At 41.5% G+C, this 18,062-nt stretch overlaps 2 protein-coding genes across 2 annotated transcripts in view; both read left to right on the top strand.

Moving 5' to 3' along the window:
• MTPN (myotrophin) overlaps positions 1–7,684 on the top strand; it is a 54,071-nt gene extending 46,387 nt beyond the window's left edge. Inside the window, exon 4 of the mRNA XM_021692880.1 lies at positions 6,896–7,684. Coding sequence (XP_021548555.1) covers positions 6,896–6,982 — 87 coding nt within the window. The 3' untranslated portion in view covers positions 6,983–7,684. The remainder of the gene's footprint in view (positions 1–6,895) is intronic.
• A 716-nt stretch (positions 7,685–8,400) lies between these two features.
• Positions 8,401–10,071, top strand: LUZP6 (leucine zipper protein 6). Its single transcript, XM_021692881.2, is given in 2 exon segments — positions 8,401–9,537; positions 9,539–10,071. Coding segments are annotated over 2 exon segments (297 nt in total). The 5' UTR covers positions 8,401–9,375; the 3' UTR covers positions 9,674–10,071.
• The last annotated feature ends 7,991 nt before the right edge of the window (positions 10,072–18,062 follow it).

Here is an 18,062-nt window from a genome sequence, read left to right as displayed (position 1 = left end):
GTTGACTATTGCATTAGATTCTTTGGGGTACCTAGAAATATTATCTCTTGTATCAATATATAAATTAAATGTGGTGTTAAATCCTGTACCAGTAAATAACATTACACAACATATGTAAAGGTAGGTATTTGAATAATTTTTTTAATGTTACTGTTTTTAGTAGATTCCAAAACTGAATTGTATAACTTTTATGGTAATGGTAGTATTTTAAATGTATACTCAAACAATTGAAAGTTCCCAGGTTCGGAACACGTTATCATACTACCATGGAACTGTAAACAGATGCCCCAAATCATGAGATAATGGAGTTCTTAATGAGCAGTTTCTCGACTGTTCTAAAATGCATAGGGATTCAAAATAAATATTTTGCAGTATTCTTTCTAACAGTGATTTGGTATGTGTATACACAAGATGGTAGAAAAGGTAGTTTTTCCTTTTAATGTGGTGGATATGTATGATCACCAAGGGTAAGATTGATGTTAATAATATTCATTTGCACTGTGACCCACATACAAAATTTTGTTGAGCATCTGCCATATACCAGGTATCATCCTACGTGTTAAAAGTACAGAGATGAATATAACAAGACCCTTGCCCTCGTGGATCCCAGCCTAATTTGGGGGAGACAGGTCTTTTAATGTAATTACAGACTATGGTAACTGCCTTAAGAGAAATAGAGTTCAGCTGTAACAAAAACTCCTCCTACAGTGATTTAAACAAGAAAGTGACTCAGAACAAGATGCCTGAGGTGTGCAGTCCAAGGCTGGGCAGCTGGCTGTGCTGTGTCATCAACATCCCACACTCCCTTCTCTTCCCCAGGCCTTATGGTCACAAGATGACTGCCGAACCTCCTGGCATTGTGTCTGTGTTTTGTGTACGAACAAAAGGAAAGAGCTAAGGACTCTGCCCTCCTGGGGCTTTATTGAAGAAGGAAAGCCCTTCGTGGGAGAGGCCAAATTTGTGTCAGATGGCCATCTGTAGCTCTACAGGAGTCTGGGGATTCTATTTCTTCTCAACCCCTGAAGCAGAGGAAGTAAAGTCTAGTAGAGGGAGACAGGTACATAAAACCAGTACATTAAAGTGTTATGGCTGCTGTGGCAGGAGTTTATATGTGACACAGTAGGGATTTGAAGGAAGAGAGCAAGTGTGGTCCTGGAGGTCAAGGGGATGATGTTATAAATAAGGATGCCATTACAACTTCAGGCGGTGCAATTCATAAAGCAGTTGACACCTGAGCTGAATCTTAGAAACTTGTGTCCAAGAATCCAATAGAGAATTGGGAGACCATTCTAAACAGAAGCAACAATGTTAGAAAAGTCACAGGGACAAAGAGAAGCCATGATGCATTAGGGTAAGATTAAAAAAAAAAAAAACTATTCACAGCTACAACATACACCAGAAAGGATTTAGCAAGAACTAGGACTAGACAGGTAAATAGTGAGCAGATTATGCATTTGTCATACTATTTATCTTCATTCTCTTCTGTTAGGATGACATTAAGGTTTTTTGGTAGGTGGGTAGTATGATCAGACTTGGATTTTAACAAACATCACCCAAATAGACGTATGAAATCTGAATTGAAATGGTGTAGGAAGTGAAAAAAGAGGTGTGCCTGGGTGGCTCAGTCAGTTAAACGCTGCCTTTGGCTCAGGTCATGACCCCAGAATCCTGGGATCAAGCCCCATGTCGGGCTCCCCACTCAGCAGGGAGTCCGCTTCTCCCTCTGCCCCTCCCCCCACTTGTGCTCTCTCTCACCCCCCCATAAATCTTTTTTTTTTTTTAAAGATTTTATTTTTTATTTATTTGAGAGAGAGAGAATGAGAGACAGAGAGCATGAGAGGGAGGAGGGTGGGAGGGAGAAGCAGACTCCCTGCCGAGCAGGGAGCCTGATGCGGGACTCGATCCGGGGACTCCAGGATCATGACCTGAGCCGAAGGCAGTTGCTTAACCAACTGAGCCACCCAGGCGCCCTAAAATCTTTTTTTAAAATGTGAGAAAAGATAGGAAATTATTGAATTAGGATCTCTATGTAAAAATCCTGAGCTAAGAAAGTAATGGTAGCAAGGACAGCTGAGAAATGTTAAGAACAGTCTGGTCTAAAGACTTGGTGACTGATAATGTGGGAAGTAAACAAGAAAAACTGCGTGGTGTCTGCACATTTCCTGGAAGATGGTGGTGGTGTTTACCATAATAGAAAATACTGAAAAAGGAACAAGTCTGTAGGAAAAGATTATGGTGGAAGCAAATGTAGAAGATAGCCAGCTTGAGCCAGATGATGGGGACAATAACATGGGAAAAGGACCTAGATCCTTAAATGACCTTATAGGATAAAACCACCCTACCAACCTTAATACTCTTAGCACTACTGTTTGAGAGAATAATTTATATTGTTAAAACATACATAATACCCAAAATAATCAGCTAAGTCAGTGCAGTCCCTATCAAAATTCCAATGGCATTTTCACAGATACAGAAGAAACCATTCCCAGCTTTATATGTGGAACCACAGAAGATTCCAAATAGCCAAAGCAGTCTTGAGAAAGAAAAACAAAGCTGGATGCATCACACTTCATGATTTCAAAACCTATTACAAAGCTTATACTAATTAAAACAGTAATGTGTTAGCATAAAAACAGACACACACACATGAGTGAGACAGAACAGAGCACCCAGAAATAAACCCCCATCTATATGGTCAACTCATTTATAACACAGGAACCAAGAATGTACAGTGGGAAAATGACAGCCTCTTCAATAAATGGTGTTGGGAAAACTGGACAGCCACATGTAAAAGAATGAAACTGGACAACTATCTTACACCTTACATAAAAATCAACTAAAAATGGATTAAAGACTTGAACATAAGACCTGAAAACAGTAATATTCCTAGAAGAAAACATAGGGGTTAAGCTCCTTAACATCTGTTTTGGCAGTGTCTTTTTGGATTTGACACCAAAAGCAAAGACAAGAAAAGCAAAAATAAGTAGGTGGGACTACATCAAACAAAAAGCCTCTGTACGACAAAGGAAATTAACAAAATTAAAAGACAACCAATGTAATGACAGAAAGGTTTGCAAATCTAGTATATAAGGGTTAATATCCATAATATATAAAGAACTACAACTCAGTAGAGGAAAAAACACAATCTGATTATTAAAATACAGGTAGAGGACCTGAACATTTTTCCAAAGACCACGTACAGATGGCCAGCTGGGTAAAGGTGCCTCCCTAATCATCAGGGAAATGCAAATCAAAACCACAATGAGATATCACCTCTCACCTGTTAGAATGGCTGTCATCAAAAAGACAAGACATAACCAATGTTGGTGAGGATATGAAGAAAAGGGAACCCTGTTGGTGAGAATCTAAATTGATGTAACCACCATGGAAAACAGTATGGAGTTCCCTGAAAAAAAATTAAAAATAGAACTTCCATATGACCCAGCAATTCCACTTCTGGGTATTTATCTGAAGGAAATGAGATCACCGTCTTGAGAAGACGTCTGCAGCCCCATGTTCATTGCAGCATTATCAGCAGTAGCCAAGACATGCAAACAACCTGAGTGTCCATCAACAGATGGATAAAGAAAATGTGTATAATACACATGCACGTGTGCACACACACAGGAATATTCAGGCATTAAAAAAAGGAAATTCTGCCATTTGCAACAACATAGATGGGTCTTCAGGGCATTATGCTAAGTGAAATGAGAGAGAGACCAACACTATATAATGTCGCTTATATGCGGAATCTTTAAATACACACACACACACACACACTGAACTCATAGATACAGTGAACAGATTGGTGGTTGTCAGAGGTGGGGGGTGTTGGGGGATGGACAAAATGAGTGAAGGTGGTCAAAAGATACACACTTAACAGTTGAAAGATAAAGAGAGTCCTGGGGATGTAATACCGTGGTGACTTTGAGGGATAAAAAAGAATCAAACAGAGACGTTCTTACAGAACAGAATATAACAGTTGATCTTGACAAAATAGAAAAGCTGGCAAGTTAAGAAGTACAGGAAGTGATGGGAGGGTAGAGAAAGTATCTTATAAAGTAGAGGGATGAGGTACTGTCAGAACTGATGGAACAAGAAATATAGGTTTAAAGAACGATCATTTAAATTTATAGAGAAACAAACTGGTATTTTAAATATAAGAAATGGGACAGTCTGGGGAAGAAGGTGGTAATGAGCTAAAGCCTCATCCATATAGCAGGAAGTAAGAAGATAATATCTAAACTTAATAATGCACATAGTAACATGAGTATATTATTTAGAGCTATGAAAATAATCACTAGAATTAAAAACAAATGATTAAAGATGGTTTCCTCAAGGAAGGGGTGAAGCCAAATATACTGACTTATATAAACTTGTTAGTAACTGCATCAAGTACTAAAAAATGATTTTAATATTCTTATCCATATTAATAAAACTGGTTCATCATTTTCAGAATTGGTTTGACTTTGTTAGATTTATTTCTACATATTTTATTCTTTTTAATGCTATTATAAATAGAACTGTTTTCTCAGTTTCATTTTTGAAATTCGACCATTGAACTTTTTATCTTATGAAATGCCCCTCTTGTTGGTAATACTGGTTTATCTTTTCTGTTGTCTGATAGTCACCCTAGTTCTCCTAGGGTTACTCATTTATTTTTAAAAGAAATACGTGTATATGCATATTTACAACAAAAGAGTAGACAAACACTAAAATGTTAATAAAAGTATCTGACCTATATAGAATTATGAGTTTTGTGGGGTTTTTGTGTATCTTGAGTTCTGTGATACATCTATTAAAATTAGGGGGGAAAAGTGACAATGTAAATCAGCTAGATTTTTGTTGTTGTTGCTACAGATGGCAGCAATTGACTCTAACAGGTAGAAAAAGGAATTTTTCAAGATATTGGGACTAGTCATAGAACCAGTAGGACAGCTGGAGGACCAGGCTCAGAAGAGGGAGGAGCTCTGGAAGTTACAGGCCTCAAGGTAGCAGAAACTCCTCAGCCGTCTCATCTAGTTCATGCCACAGGAATAAATGAACTCTTTTTGTTCTCTATCAAGATTCAAAATGCAGAAGTGAGAGTCCTGCCTGAGTCAAATAAATCTTTGACACTTGATGAGGAAAATACATGGCACTTTCAGTTACATGGTCCCAGGACTCCAGACAGTGGGGACCAAAGAAGCCCCAAAATGAAATTAGGTTGCTATTATCAAAAGAAAGGAAATGAATTCTGACAGCTAAAAAGCAAGCAGTGTTCACTAAAATACTCAACTTTTTGTTAGTGCAGAATTATAGTTTATAATGCTAGTCATAAAAGCAGTGATCAAATAAGGAATGGTTTTGAATACAATGATCCCAGTTATTGTCCCACATCCCATTGAGGACTTACCACACTGAAGTTCTCCCTCACAGATTTCTCTCCCACTTGACTATGAGTTGCCTGTATTCCATGAAGCAGTTAAATTCAATTAGAAAATGAAGAAATAGAGATCTTTATAATCATATAGAAGACTTTGTAATAATGTAGCACTTCCTAGGATGTTATCTTCTTGGTTTACCTAATCATCTTGTGCTTACTCCTCAAGACTCAGCTCAAGCACTGCCTCATTCAGAAGCCTTTCTCCCTTACATCCTCCTATTGCGTCCCATTCTGGCTAAGAGACCTCTCATCCATGCGCATGACACTATTATTCTCATCCACCTCTGTCATACTGGATCATTTGTCTGTCTCCCACACTAGCCAGACTATCTTGTTTTTCTTTGATTCTCCAGCTCCTTACCCAGTGTCTACACATTCACTAAACACTTGCTGAATGATTGAATGAGTCTGCCGGAGCAAAGGAGTAAGGCGAACGTTCTGTCTAGAACCCAGCGTGTATAAAGACATGGCACATGGGATGTGAGCATGATGAGAAGTTCCGTAGGATTAGAGCAGAGAGAGGTTAATGGGAGAAGAGACTGGTGAGTTTGACTAGAGTTGGTCTTTAAAGGACTATTTATATCAAGTTCAGAGAATTCTGTAGGCCTGAGAACAGTGGAGATTTGGCCAGGGGAGGAGGGCAGGACACTAGAGGCTGTTGGATGGCTAAACGCTGGTTGGGGCTGGAACTAGGCAAAGAGAACCTCAGGTGGGAGCAAATGCAGCTCCCAGACGCTAGGCACTTTCTAGGGACTGGGAATGCAGTAGTAAGTAATACAGAGATGTTCCCCCGGAGCTTCGTTCTAGTAAAGACAGATAAAGACAACAGATAGACACAAAGCTGTGTGTACACGTTCGCAAAACTGAAACGCCACATTGCAAGTAAAATCTTCCGGAATCACACGGTCCAGGTAAAGCTTTGGAGTAGGCCGGAGAGGCTCTCTCGCGCGTACAGAAGGAAACCTCCTTTTACAGCCCCCATGGCAAGCATTTACTGCTCAGTTTTTGTAGGTACAGTGACCAGTATTACACAGCCTTAACTTGTCTCAAGTAAGCGGTTTGTAAGCTCTGAACTGTAGAAATACGTTTGTAGTATTTATGCACTCTCCACAAGGTGTTGCAAAGAAATAACGGTCACAGTAATACTTTCTTCTTTAGCAAAAGTGATTTTCCCCATTTCATATTACACATAGGGATAATCTTTTCTAAAGCTTAATTGAATGCATGATAGTATAAATGAAAGGCAGTCCTTGCCTATATTATTGGCAAGTTGCGTTTGTAGCTTACAGTTTCTAGTGCCTGAAAAACAGTCTGGCATTTTTACGACTTCGTCTACAACTTGCCAGATGTTTGGGGTTTCTTTTCAGTTGAAGGGAGCCCATTAGTCTTGATTCTCGACACACACATTAGACGCCTCTGCACGTGATGGCGGACTCCTTCAGTATTAATGGCTATTTCCTCTCTTTTCAGGGTGCTGATAAGACCGTGAAAGGTCCAGATGGACTAACTGCCTTTGAAGCCACTGACAACCAGGCAATCAAAGCCCTTCTTCAGTGATGGACGGATGGGCTGCCAGCTCTGGAAGAAGGGCTCTCCCGTGGCCTCACACTGCTGCCTGTCTGTCTGTCACTCTCTAGCTGCCAGCTTCTTCAGCTAAATACTTTAACAGGGGTGAGGGGAGAGAGAAATTCATAACCAGTCAGACCACCAGAAAAAAACATGTTTGGGAAGAGAGGAAAAAACCGTGATCAGGCTTTTACTGGGACTCCTGATCAAGTCTGCCTCTTTTCCATTTCCAACAAAATACACAGCTTATGCCCCAGGGAGAGCAAAGACAAACCATAGCAGTACCATTTGACCCTTTCAGCTCCCTAGCTAGTTTATTCATGAGATCATGTCGAGGGCCTGATCCTACCGAGGCCAGCTCGCCGAGTGTGGTAGCCATAACTGTGAGCAGCGGCGGCTGCTGGGACCTAACTCTGGGTGCTGAGATAAGCAATCAGCTCTAGCCTTCTGCCTTAAGACGCACTCTCCTGGGGGCCTCCTGGCATAGTTAAGAGCGCTGTCCGTGGTCGGCGACCAAATCTTCCCTCAGCGACTTTCAGCTTTACGTGAGAGCTCAGTTAAGGTGAGGGGGCACACTCCTAAATTGCTGGATGACTCAACTTTGGATTTCCTCTCCCCTTTCACATGGATTTCATGTATCTTTAGATAAAACTGACTAGTTTTATTTATAAAACCTTAAATTTTGGAAGCCTACAGGAGAAATCATTCCAGTGTGCGTATTTTTTTCTCCTCTAGATTCAGACGTTTATATAACATTGAAACACTTTCAGACTCCTGCTGGTAGTAAAAGGGGATTTAAACATAGAATCATAGCCATAGCCTGTTAGTATCCTCTAGAGAACAGTTGTCTTAGTACCTATGGATTTTCTTCATTTGCTCTTTGAATGGATTGGCCTCGGTTATGTTTGGAGAATCAAGGAACATTCTTTGGAAATCCTCTCTCAGACCCACCTTGGATGCTGATTACTTACTGCACCAAAGCTATCACTGGGGTGAGATTTACGGTCTGGACAAATTGAGCCCTGTCCCTTCAAAAGTTTGCTCATTACCAGGTTTCCCCAACTTGTCGATAGGCTTCTGCTGAACATACACCAACCCATCTGCATAACCTATTTTTGTTTCTTTACTAAACCATGCATCACATTAAGTGTGACCCCTTCAAAATGTATTCTGTCTTCTTAAAATACAGTGCCCTACAAGGGGTGTTCTGACCTGCAGGAAATATTTAGACACATGTTCAAATGTTTATTTCATGAGCAGTACAATGAATTAAAACATACACCCTTAAATTTGCTATTTCACATTTAAAATATTGACTCCTTTGACTTGCCATCCATAAAAGCTTGCTAAAAATATTAGGGTTTTTCCTTAGCCAAATCATGCAATAATTGAATGTACCTCAAATTTTTAAAGGGGGGTTGGGTTAGGGGCTTGTATTCAGATTGTGGATAACAAAGAATTATGATTTTTTAAGGCAATGTAGCATTCTAAAACAGGGTTAAACTAGTATCAAAAGTAGCCAGCTAATAACAAATCTTACTGATCGGTTTGTTATGGTGTGGGTTTATGCGTGCGTGTGCGTGCGCGATTGTGTGTGCGTGTATTTTTCCCCATGAATCTTTTTTTTTTTTTAATCCTGTGGCTTTTTGCTTACAACTAGCCTAACCCTGTAATTTTCCTGCATCCAAGAAAACAATCACAAACAAAATGGTGGTTTAAATACTTTGATATATTTGGCTAATAATTCTGCTGTCTTAGTGCAGATTAGAGTTGGATTAGAAGTCAGTAAACAGTACTTTATTACATCACTGAATGGAAACAGAGCTATCCTCATTGAAGACGGAGGGCACTTTATCAGTCTGTATGTTGGTAGCAACAAGGTGTTCCTATATTTTCGTTTTCACCTCTTGGCTCGGATTTTTACCTTTCCTTTCAAACTGTTGTGTTGCAGTTGGCTATCGCAGAGAGTGCACTGTCCTATCATTCCTGAACTTGGTCTGCTTTCCACGGTCACCTGGTGGAGAAGCCACGTGATTCTTTGTACAGTTCATCCCGCTGTTCCTTGTATTGCAGTAGAGGCTACTTCGCCTTCCCTCTTTCTCAGCCATTTTGTAAGCCCCAGAATTATGGGGCGATTGCTTGAGAAAATAACGTAAACATAGAATAGACTGGCCGAGATGGTTTACAATTTCTGGTTTTTTTTAACTAGGTTATTTATAATGTATTTCCGAACCACTTGGCAGAGAAATTCACAACACTTAATGTTCATTTTTTGAGTAAAGGAAGCTAAAAACATGTCTGCTTTTTGGTACTACATGCATTAGTGAAGGGTTAAGTAAGTTTTGTTCTCCACTGAATATTTAACATCTCAGAAAAAATCTTGCATGTTCTGTAGTTTTTGTATTAAGTCAGTCATTTTGTATGCACTCTATCAAGTAAAAACAGGCGGTTTACCTGTTTACATTAGTATCCTAACAAATTCCGCCCCCTTGCAGCTTCAGACTGGCATCTGTATACTTAGAGTTCAAACACAGCACCCAGGAATACCCAAGTAGTTCTTCTAGGCATAGCTCACCTACACCCAGCGGGGCACAAAGGAGAGGTAGGTGGGTACAGTGTGTGCAAGCTGCAAGTAAGGCCCTTTACTCACTGATTTCTTTTCCCCCTGATAATGGATCTTAAATCTAGATGTACCGACTTTTTTTTCCTAAAACTTCAATGGAGCTGCTCTTTACTTCCATGCAATATTGTGTACTCGATTGTGTATAGAAGAAGCTGGTGAGAGTGCCCTCCTATATAAGCAATTGCAGTGTTTTGCATGCAAAATTTTAAGAATTTAAATCATCCTGATTCTATTTTGTAAATGGAGAAACAATCATATCTTTCTAAGCAGTAATGGAGGAAGACTAGTGCTTTGTGCATTTTGATATATTTGAGTTCATTTTTTCCATCATGTAATACTTTTGACACAGTTGGGTTTCTCATATGATCCTAGTTCATGTACATCCGAATGCTAAATAATACCGTGTTTCAGTTTTGTGTTGCAAGAACAAATGGAATAAACTTGAATTGTGCTACAAGGAACGTGTCGGCAGCTTTTCCTCCCTCAGCTCCTGCGGCCTTCCTTTCCAAACCCTTTTCTCACAGCTTGACCCAGCCTCTGGTGGACTCCAGCTTTGGGTTCATCCAAATTTCCCTTCGTAACCCAATTCTAGGAAAAAATAAGTGGAAAGGAAATAAGACAGGAAAGATTTAATTGAAATAAACTGTACTACTCCTCATCTGGAAGTTTTGCTTTTGTATCGGTCTCCTGATACAGACTGGTTCACTTACGAACGTTCAGTAATCCTGGCTTCCTAAAAGCAAGGGCTAGCCAGCGTATCCTGGAGCATCCGGGTCAGAATCATGGGCAGCCGCTCAGATCTTTCCTATGTCAACTGAGGCTGCTGCACATCCCGAGGTTCACGTTTGCCCAACGTACTTGACCATGAGCGCTCTTTTAGAGTGTAGTTTTCAGAACAAATGTTCTGATTGAACATTAAATCACTTTGAACCTCAAAATCTGAACCAGATTATATTCAGCTTGATTCTGTTGTAATCTTGTCAACAACCTAAGACAACTGTGTATTTTTCTTTTGAAATGGCCTATGAATAATACGTGCCGATGCGCAGTAAAAGAGAGCAAAAGCGGGGCGCCTGGGTGGCTCAGTTGGTTAAGCGACTGCCTTCGGCTCAGGTCATGATCCTGGAGTCCCGGGATCGAGTCCCGCATCGGGCTCCCTGCTCGGCAGGGAGTCTGCTTCTCCCTCTGACCCTCCTCCCTCTCATGCTCTCTGTCTCTCATTCTCTCTCTCTCAAAATAAATAAATAAAATCTTAAAAAAAAAAAAAAAAAAAGAGAGCAAAAGCTATCTTTCAGGACCTTCATGTTGCCAACCAAGGTTTAAGCATGGGGTAGCATGTAGGGGTGGATGTGAGTCTTCACAGGAGATTTTTTGATCAATGAAACTTCCATTTTAAGAATTGGGGTCTTATCAGGGGTTCCTGGGTGGCTCAGTTGCTTAAGTGTCTGACTCTTGATTTCAGCTCAGGTCATGATCCTCAGGGTCCTGGGATGGAGCCCGCATCCAGCTCTGCACTCAGTGGGTAGTCGGCTTGAGATTCTCTCCCTCTGCCCCCTGCCTCTGCTCGCACACACTCTAATATCTTAAAAAAAAGAAGTGGGGTCCATCTAAGTGTTTAAATCTAGTTAAAGGGAACAGAGCATCTTCTATAATCATTGAACAAACCAGTTATTAGTCAACGGAAGGCACACATCTGGACAAAAAGCACTTAGAGTTACTGTGAAAATCTTTTGCGATTAGACACCAGCTATCACAGGACCCTGACGCAACTCAGTAGATCAGATTGTTACTGCATTTTTTTTTTTTTTTCCTTCTATGAGACCAGGGATTCTCAAAATGTCCCTGGCCTAGCCACATCACCACCACCTGGGGACTTGATTGAGGTGCCCAGTCCGGGCCAACCGAATCCAAGCATGGGCTGAGCCCATCAGTCCATGTCGTAACAAACCCTCCGGGGCATTCTGATGCACACCTGAGTTTGAGGACCACTGTGAGCGACCGTAAAGACAGAGTCTAAAAACCTGTAAATGGGAAGTCATCGAGGGTGGCTTCCTAGAGATGAAGTAAATGGAAGCCTTTAACACGGCAGACACAGCAAAAATGGACGCCCAAGAAAATCTTAAGATGAGCCTCAAAGTTACACTCTGGGCAAAAGAAGTGAAGGTAAGATGTCACAACGGCTCCAAAGATAAAACGCTGATGAGAAGGACCCTTTGTTATTAGGGTTTTTTCCCCTGCAGGACGTCCTGTCAACTGCTGTGGGTAGTATTTCCACAGGATCCCAGGGATAGAGTCCCCATGGGCGAATTGCTTGAGCCCTCCCCAAGTCCTTTCCTTGAATCCCCCAGAGGGGTGAGGAGGCATGCAAGGAATTTGGGAAGATAGGTCATGGGTCTCCTTGTCTTGTGCTTGGCACATTGCAGATCACTGCGATTGCTCCAGTCACTTAGCCGGGTCCCCGCTGGTTTCTGCCCCGCAATCCTACAGCAGGAGACAGCCACACTCGGAGGCCAGTTCTGCTTTCTCAACCCCAGTGCCCTGTGCTGTCGTTACTGCTGTGAATATGGATCCTTCTCTGTGGTGCGGGGCACCACTAGATGGGAAACAGCCACCTGCCTGTCACCTAACTATGGTCTGTGTAGGGTCAACTACCCTGCCCAAATACTAGCCCCATCATCACTCATCAGCCATAGGACATTTTTCTTCAAGGCTATTTCATTGAAATAATAATTAACTGATTGAGAATAAAATTTATCAGCAGCTTTTATAGCACCTGCCACTTGGTAGACATTCACTGTATTCGTTCTGAACTACTCACGTCAAATCATTACACAGCCAAATAGGAGATAAGCTTTGTTTTCAGTAAATCGTGACTAAAGAATCGCTGTTAGGACCGTGGGGCTACACCTAAGTGTCACTGTACCCAAATGTTGGCCCCGTAGCGCTTTAAGTACTAGTGGGACCACAAACCCCAATCAGTGAAGTAAAGACAAACATCACAGTCACAACCACAACGATGCATTGAGGAATGCTGACCATGGGGTCAAATGCAGGTCACTGAGCCACTGTGGCAGATACCAAAGCAAAACTGTCAATAGCCAGACAAAGGACTGTCTGGCCACCCTAGCAACTTCTATGCATTCAGCAGCTGCCGCAGCAAGGACAGTCTTATTTACAGTTTGGATAGAATGATGGGTCACACGTCTGGCAACATCCACAGTCACGGCATCTTATTACACAAAGGAAAATAACGCATAGACAATTCCTGATCCCTGGGTGCTGGTTTTGAGGATAATACTAGATAACTAGAATCTTTTTTTTTAAAAGCAGCGACACTTTCCTAAGCTTTTAGTAACAAATCTGACAATGTATTACGTTATCTGTAGGTCCCTGCCTGGCCTCTAATACTGTTCCGTGTGTTCGTGCACATCCCCCGTGGCTGGCTACCAAGTCTCTCTGTGGCCACTGCATGGGATTTGCTAGTCAGATCTGAATACTTTCAATAGGCTTGCAAGTACTCAGATCTATGCTACCTTTTTTTTTTTTTTTTAAGATTTTATTTATTTATTTGGCAGAGAGAGACACCTAGAGAAGGAACACAAGCAGGGGGAGTGGGTGAGGGAGAAGCAGGCTTCCCGCAGAGCAGGGAGCCCGATGCGGGCCTTGATCCCAGGAGTCCTGGGACCATGACCTGAGCTGAAAGCAGACACTTAACCGACTGAGCCACCCAGGCGCCCCAGATCTGTGCTACTTTTACCACTAAATTTTTTAATTAACATTTACTGCATGCAAGTTAGGAGCTAGGCATTGTGCAGAGGACTTTTTAACCACATGACCTTATCCAATCTTCACAATCATTGTTTTTTTTTTTTTTTTTAAAGATTTTATTTATTTATTTGACAGAGAAAGACACAGCGAGAGAGGGAACACAAGCAGGGGGAGTGGGAGAGGGAGAAGCAGACTCCCCGCCGAGGAGGGAGCCCGATGCGGGACTCGATCCCGGGACTCCAGGATCATGACCTGAGCCGAAGGCAGTCGCTTAACCAACTGAGCCACCCAGGCGCCCACAATCATTGTTTTTAAAAAGGGAGACTAAGAAATGTTAAAGAACTTGCTCACAGTCAATAGCTCCCGAACGGTAAAATTTAGTTCTGATCTGAGTGCGCAAGCTCCTTCAAAGTAGGTGAAAATAAAAGGTGTTTTCCCCCAGATATCCAAAACCAACCACAGAACACTGCCCTGATCTGCGGAGGAGACTGGGTGGCACTCGTGCGGTCTTTCTCAACAGTAGGTCTCCAGAACGTACTTCACATGACCAAATCGTTGTCCCCTCCCCCTGGCCCTGGGCACCTGCCATTCTTCTGCTCTCTACTTATGGCAGTGTATTTTAGATTCCACATATAAGTGGGACCATGCAGTATTTGACCTCTGTCTGGCTTAGTTCACTTAGCATGATGCTCTCAAGGTCTACTGATGTTGCAAATGGCACAATTTCCTTTTCCAAGGCTGAATAATAGGACCTCGTAGGTCTATAACCACAGGTTCTTTATCCATTTGTGTATCGACATTTAGGATGTTTCCTGTCTCGGCTCCTGTGAATAACGCTGCAGGGAACATGGGAATGCAGATCAGATCTCTTTAAGATCTAGACTTCAACTCCTTTGGATATACACCCAGAAATAGGATTGCTGGTGTCTCAAGCACACCATAAAGGCGTACATCAGTGGTGTCTTTCCACAATGTCAGCTTTATTCAATCATAAAGCAAGGTTAACTATAATTGTCAAACAGGTTCAGGATTCCAAACTCAATGACCTATAACTTGGCTTCATACCTGTCACACAAAGTACAATACAAAGTCAACAACAAAGAAGATACAGGGAGGCCTAAGAAGTTAACACAGCAAACTCAAAGTCCATCCGTGAGCAGGCAGCTGAGATGGGGACTCGGTCCAGTCCAGGTCAACTCTCAGCGCTGACTGCTAATTCTGTCTAAGCAGTGGAGGATCTTTATCATGGTCAAGATCTATTGGGCAGAGCCTTAACATGCAGCTGCCTTTTCAGTGCAGTCAGTCGTGGAAGAGTCCACGTCGAGAGTTTGACAATATGTTATATCTGCTGCAAAAGTCATCCCTTCTTAAAGGAGTTTAATCAGTCTTGGGCCTTCGCAGGCCTCTTCTGGTTCCCATGATTACCAGCTCTCGGTTCTTCTAGGCTCTCTTGGCTTAGATGCCTTTACCAGCTCTGAGTGTCATCAGCCTGTGCAGGTTTTGGTGATAACTGGCCTTGGCTGCTACGCCGTTGGCTGCTTACGTCACTGCTTGACATGAGGGACTCCATCTTGCTCTCTACGGCTTGATTAGATGTTAATTCTAGTTTTAGTATTTTGAGAAACCTCCACATTGTTTTCCATAGTAGCCACACTAATTTACATGCCCACCAACAATTTGGACAACAAAAGCTCCCTTTTTTCCACTTCCTTGCCAACACCTGTCCATTGTTTTTTTGATAATAGGCAACCTAACATAGAGGAGGCAATAATTCATTGTGGTTCAGATTTGCATTTCCCTGAGGATTAGTGATATGGAACACAGTTTCATATTCCTGTTGGCCATTTGTAGGTCTTCTTGGAAAGCAAGGTCTTTTGGAAAGAAAAGATCTCATTTTTTAAATTGAGTTACTTGGTTTGATTGCTATTGAGTTATAGGAGTTCGTTATAATGACTCCTTATCAGATAAATGGCCTGCACGTATTTTCTCCCATTCCATATGTTGCCTTTTCATTTTGTTGACAACTTCCTTTGCTGTGCAGAAGCTTTTTAGTTTGATGTAATCCCACTTCATTTTTGCTTATGTTGCCTCTGCTTTCGGTGTCATATCAATGAAATCATTGTCCAGCCCAATTTCGGAAGCTTTTCCCTGTTTTTGTCTATGAGTTTTATTGTTTCAGGATTTACATTTAAGTCTTTAATCCATTTTGAATTGATTTTTCAATAAGGGTCCAATTTCATTATTTTTCCTGTGGATATCCAATTTTCCCAATACCCTTTAACAAAGAGACTTTTTCCCATTGAGTATTCTTGGCTCCTTTGTCAAATATTGATTGACTGTGTATGTGAGGGTTTAATACACTGGCTCTCTATTCTGCTCCATTGGTCTATATAATATTATGCCAATACCGTATTGCTGATTGCTATAGCTTTGCAATCTCTCTTAAAATCAGGGAGTGTGATACCTCCCGCTTTTTCTTACTCAAAACTGTTTGGCTGTCCAGGGTCTTTGGTGGCTCCAAGTCAATTTTAGCAGTGTTTTCCTATTTCTACAAAAAGATCATTGGGATTTTGTTAAGGATTGCATTGAGTCTATGTACTGCTTTGGGAAGCATGGTCCCCGTTTCACCAATATCAATTCTTCTAATCCAAGAACATGAGAGGTCCTTCCATTTGTGTTAGTTCTTCTGTCAATTTTTTATAATTTTCAGTAGACAACTCTGTCACCTCCTTGGTTAAGTATCATATTCCTTTGGATACTATTGTAAATGGATTTGTTTTAATTTTCTCTTTGGAGAGTTGTTAACAAGTGTATAGAAATACAACTGATTTTTGTATCCAGGGACTTACTGAGTTTTAGGTCTAACAAGTTCTTTTAACCATACCACAACACTATGAACCTGGAAACTGTCCTATACCTATGCTTATCAAAAAATTACCATTTAAGGGAGTTAGGGTTTCAGGATATTTTGATGTTTTACCATTTTAACTGAGCATTTACTATGATCTGGGCACCATTCTAGGTATTTTTGTGGACTGCTATGTTTAATCTTCATAATAACCCTACGAAGTAGGACTATCATCATCCCTATTTTCAGATGAGAAAACTAAAGCTCAGAGAAGTTAAGTAACTTGACTATGGTCACACAGCCAGTGACTGTTAGAACCGGGGCTTCAACTCAGGCAGCCTGACTGAAGTTTGCTCTCTATACCTTATTTTGCCTCTCCAACTTTCACTGAACCAACTCATGATATTTTAGTCTATTAACACAGCTTTTACCAAGTTCTTAAAAAGATACTTAGAAAACATTTTATGGATTTAGGATTTTAAACAATCAGGTAGAAAATATTATGTAACATGCACTGATCAATGACTTTTCATGGTGAAATCAAATTCTACAAAGACGACATTTAATTTTCAAGTTTGAGAAGCAGCAATATTTGAGTGTAACATACACTTTTTTTTTTTTTTTTTGGCAGTCTAAAAGATTAGGATACAGAACGAGAATCAGCAACCTACAGTCCGTAGGCCAAACCTGGCCCACCACCTGTTTTTGTAAATAAAGTTTTACTGGAACACAGCCGTACCTACTCACTTACATATATGGCTGCTTCCACACTCCGTTGGCAGAACAAGCAGTTGTAGAGCGTATACGGCTGACAAAGCCTAAAATATTTACTCTATGGTCCTTCGCTGAAAATGTCTGCCAACTCCTGTTATAGAGGTTTAGATGAGCTAGATTGAGAAACACCCTCCAGGTTTGGCCAGGACCTAGTTATAGCGTGATTAACAGAGTCATGAGAGAATGTAATGCGTTCGTTGAAGCAACTGAAAAGTCAAGCCCATAAGTAATGCACCTCTTTACAGCTGTGGGGAGACTGTTACAGTAACCATCCCCAGTGACTCACGCCTCCCAGCATGGGTGCCCTAGTGTAACCCCTCTCTACACACGGACTCTTGAGCTTGGCCATGTGACTTGCTGGGGCCGAATGGGACAAATGTGAAACAACAGAAGCTTAAACAGGTACCTCCTCATTGGGGTTTGGATCTCAGCATGAGAAAGATTACTCTTCAGGAGAGGCCACGTGGAGAACAGACGTATCCCACCCTTACAGCTCCAGCTAACCGCCACACATGTGACTGAGGCCATCTTGGGCTGCCCACTTCCAGGCATATGAGTGACACCAGGTGAGACCAGCAAAACACCACCAGCTAAACCCAGTCCAAACTGCAAAACTGTGAACAGTGGTGGTTTTAGGCCACTAGGTTCTGGGTGCTGTTTTTTTGAGGGGTTTGTTTTTTTTTTTTAAAGCAGAACAGATACTGGCCACGACACCCTAGCTGAAGGGCATCAGGACCAGTGGCCTCACCTGGGGATGAGAAAATAGGTCTGAATATCAAAGGGAAAGTGATCATACACCTACCACATGCAGGAAATACCAAATACCATTAAGGACCCAGGATTGCCTTTTCTTTCAACCTCTTGAAAGGAAGGAGAATAGATTAAAAGGCAAAAATCTTGGCCTTTCTGGTTAGGAAAGGTTAGGTGCTGTAAATAATAAACTCCCCTGTTTCTACAGAACCCTTACCCCCTTTCTGTCTTCCTAGACAGAAAAGGAATCGCTCACAGCCCTGCAGGGGTTTCTTTTTGCCTCCAGGAGGAGTCAAAGGCTAGCGGGG

Source organism: Neomonachus schauinslandi, chromosome 12 (assembly GCF_002201575.2).
Source record: "Neomonachus schauinslandi chromosome 12, ASM220157v2, whole genome shotgun sequence".
In the NCBI taxonomy this organism is placed as follows: domain Eukaryota; kingdom Metazoa; phylum Chordata; class Mammalia; order Carnivora; family Phocidae; genus Neomonachus; species Neomonachus schauinslandi.
This window is presented reverse-complemented; position numbering and strand designations above follow the sequence as displayed.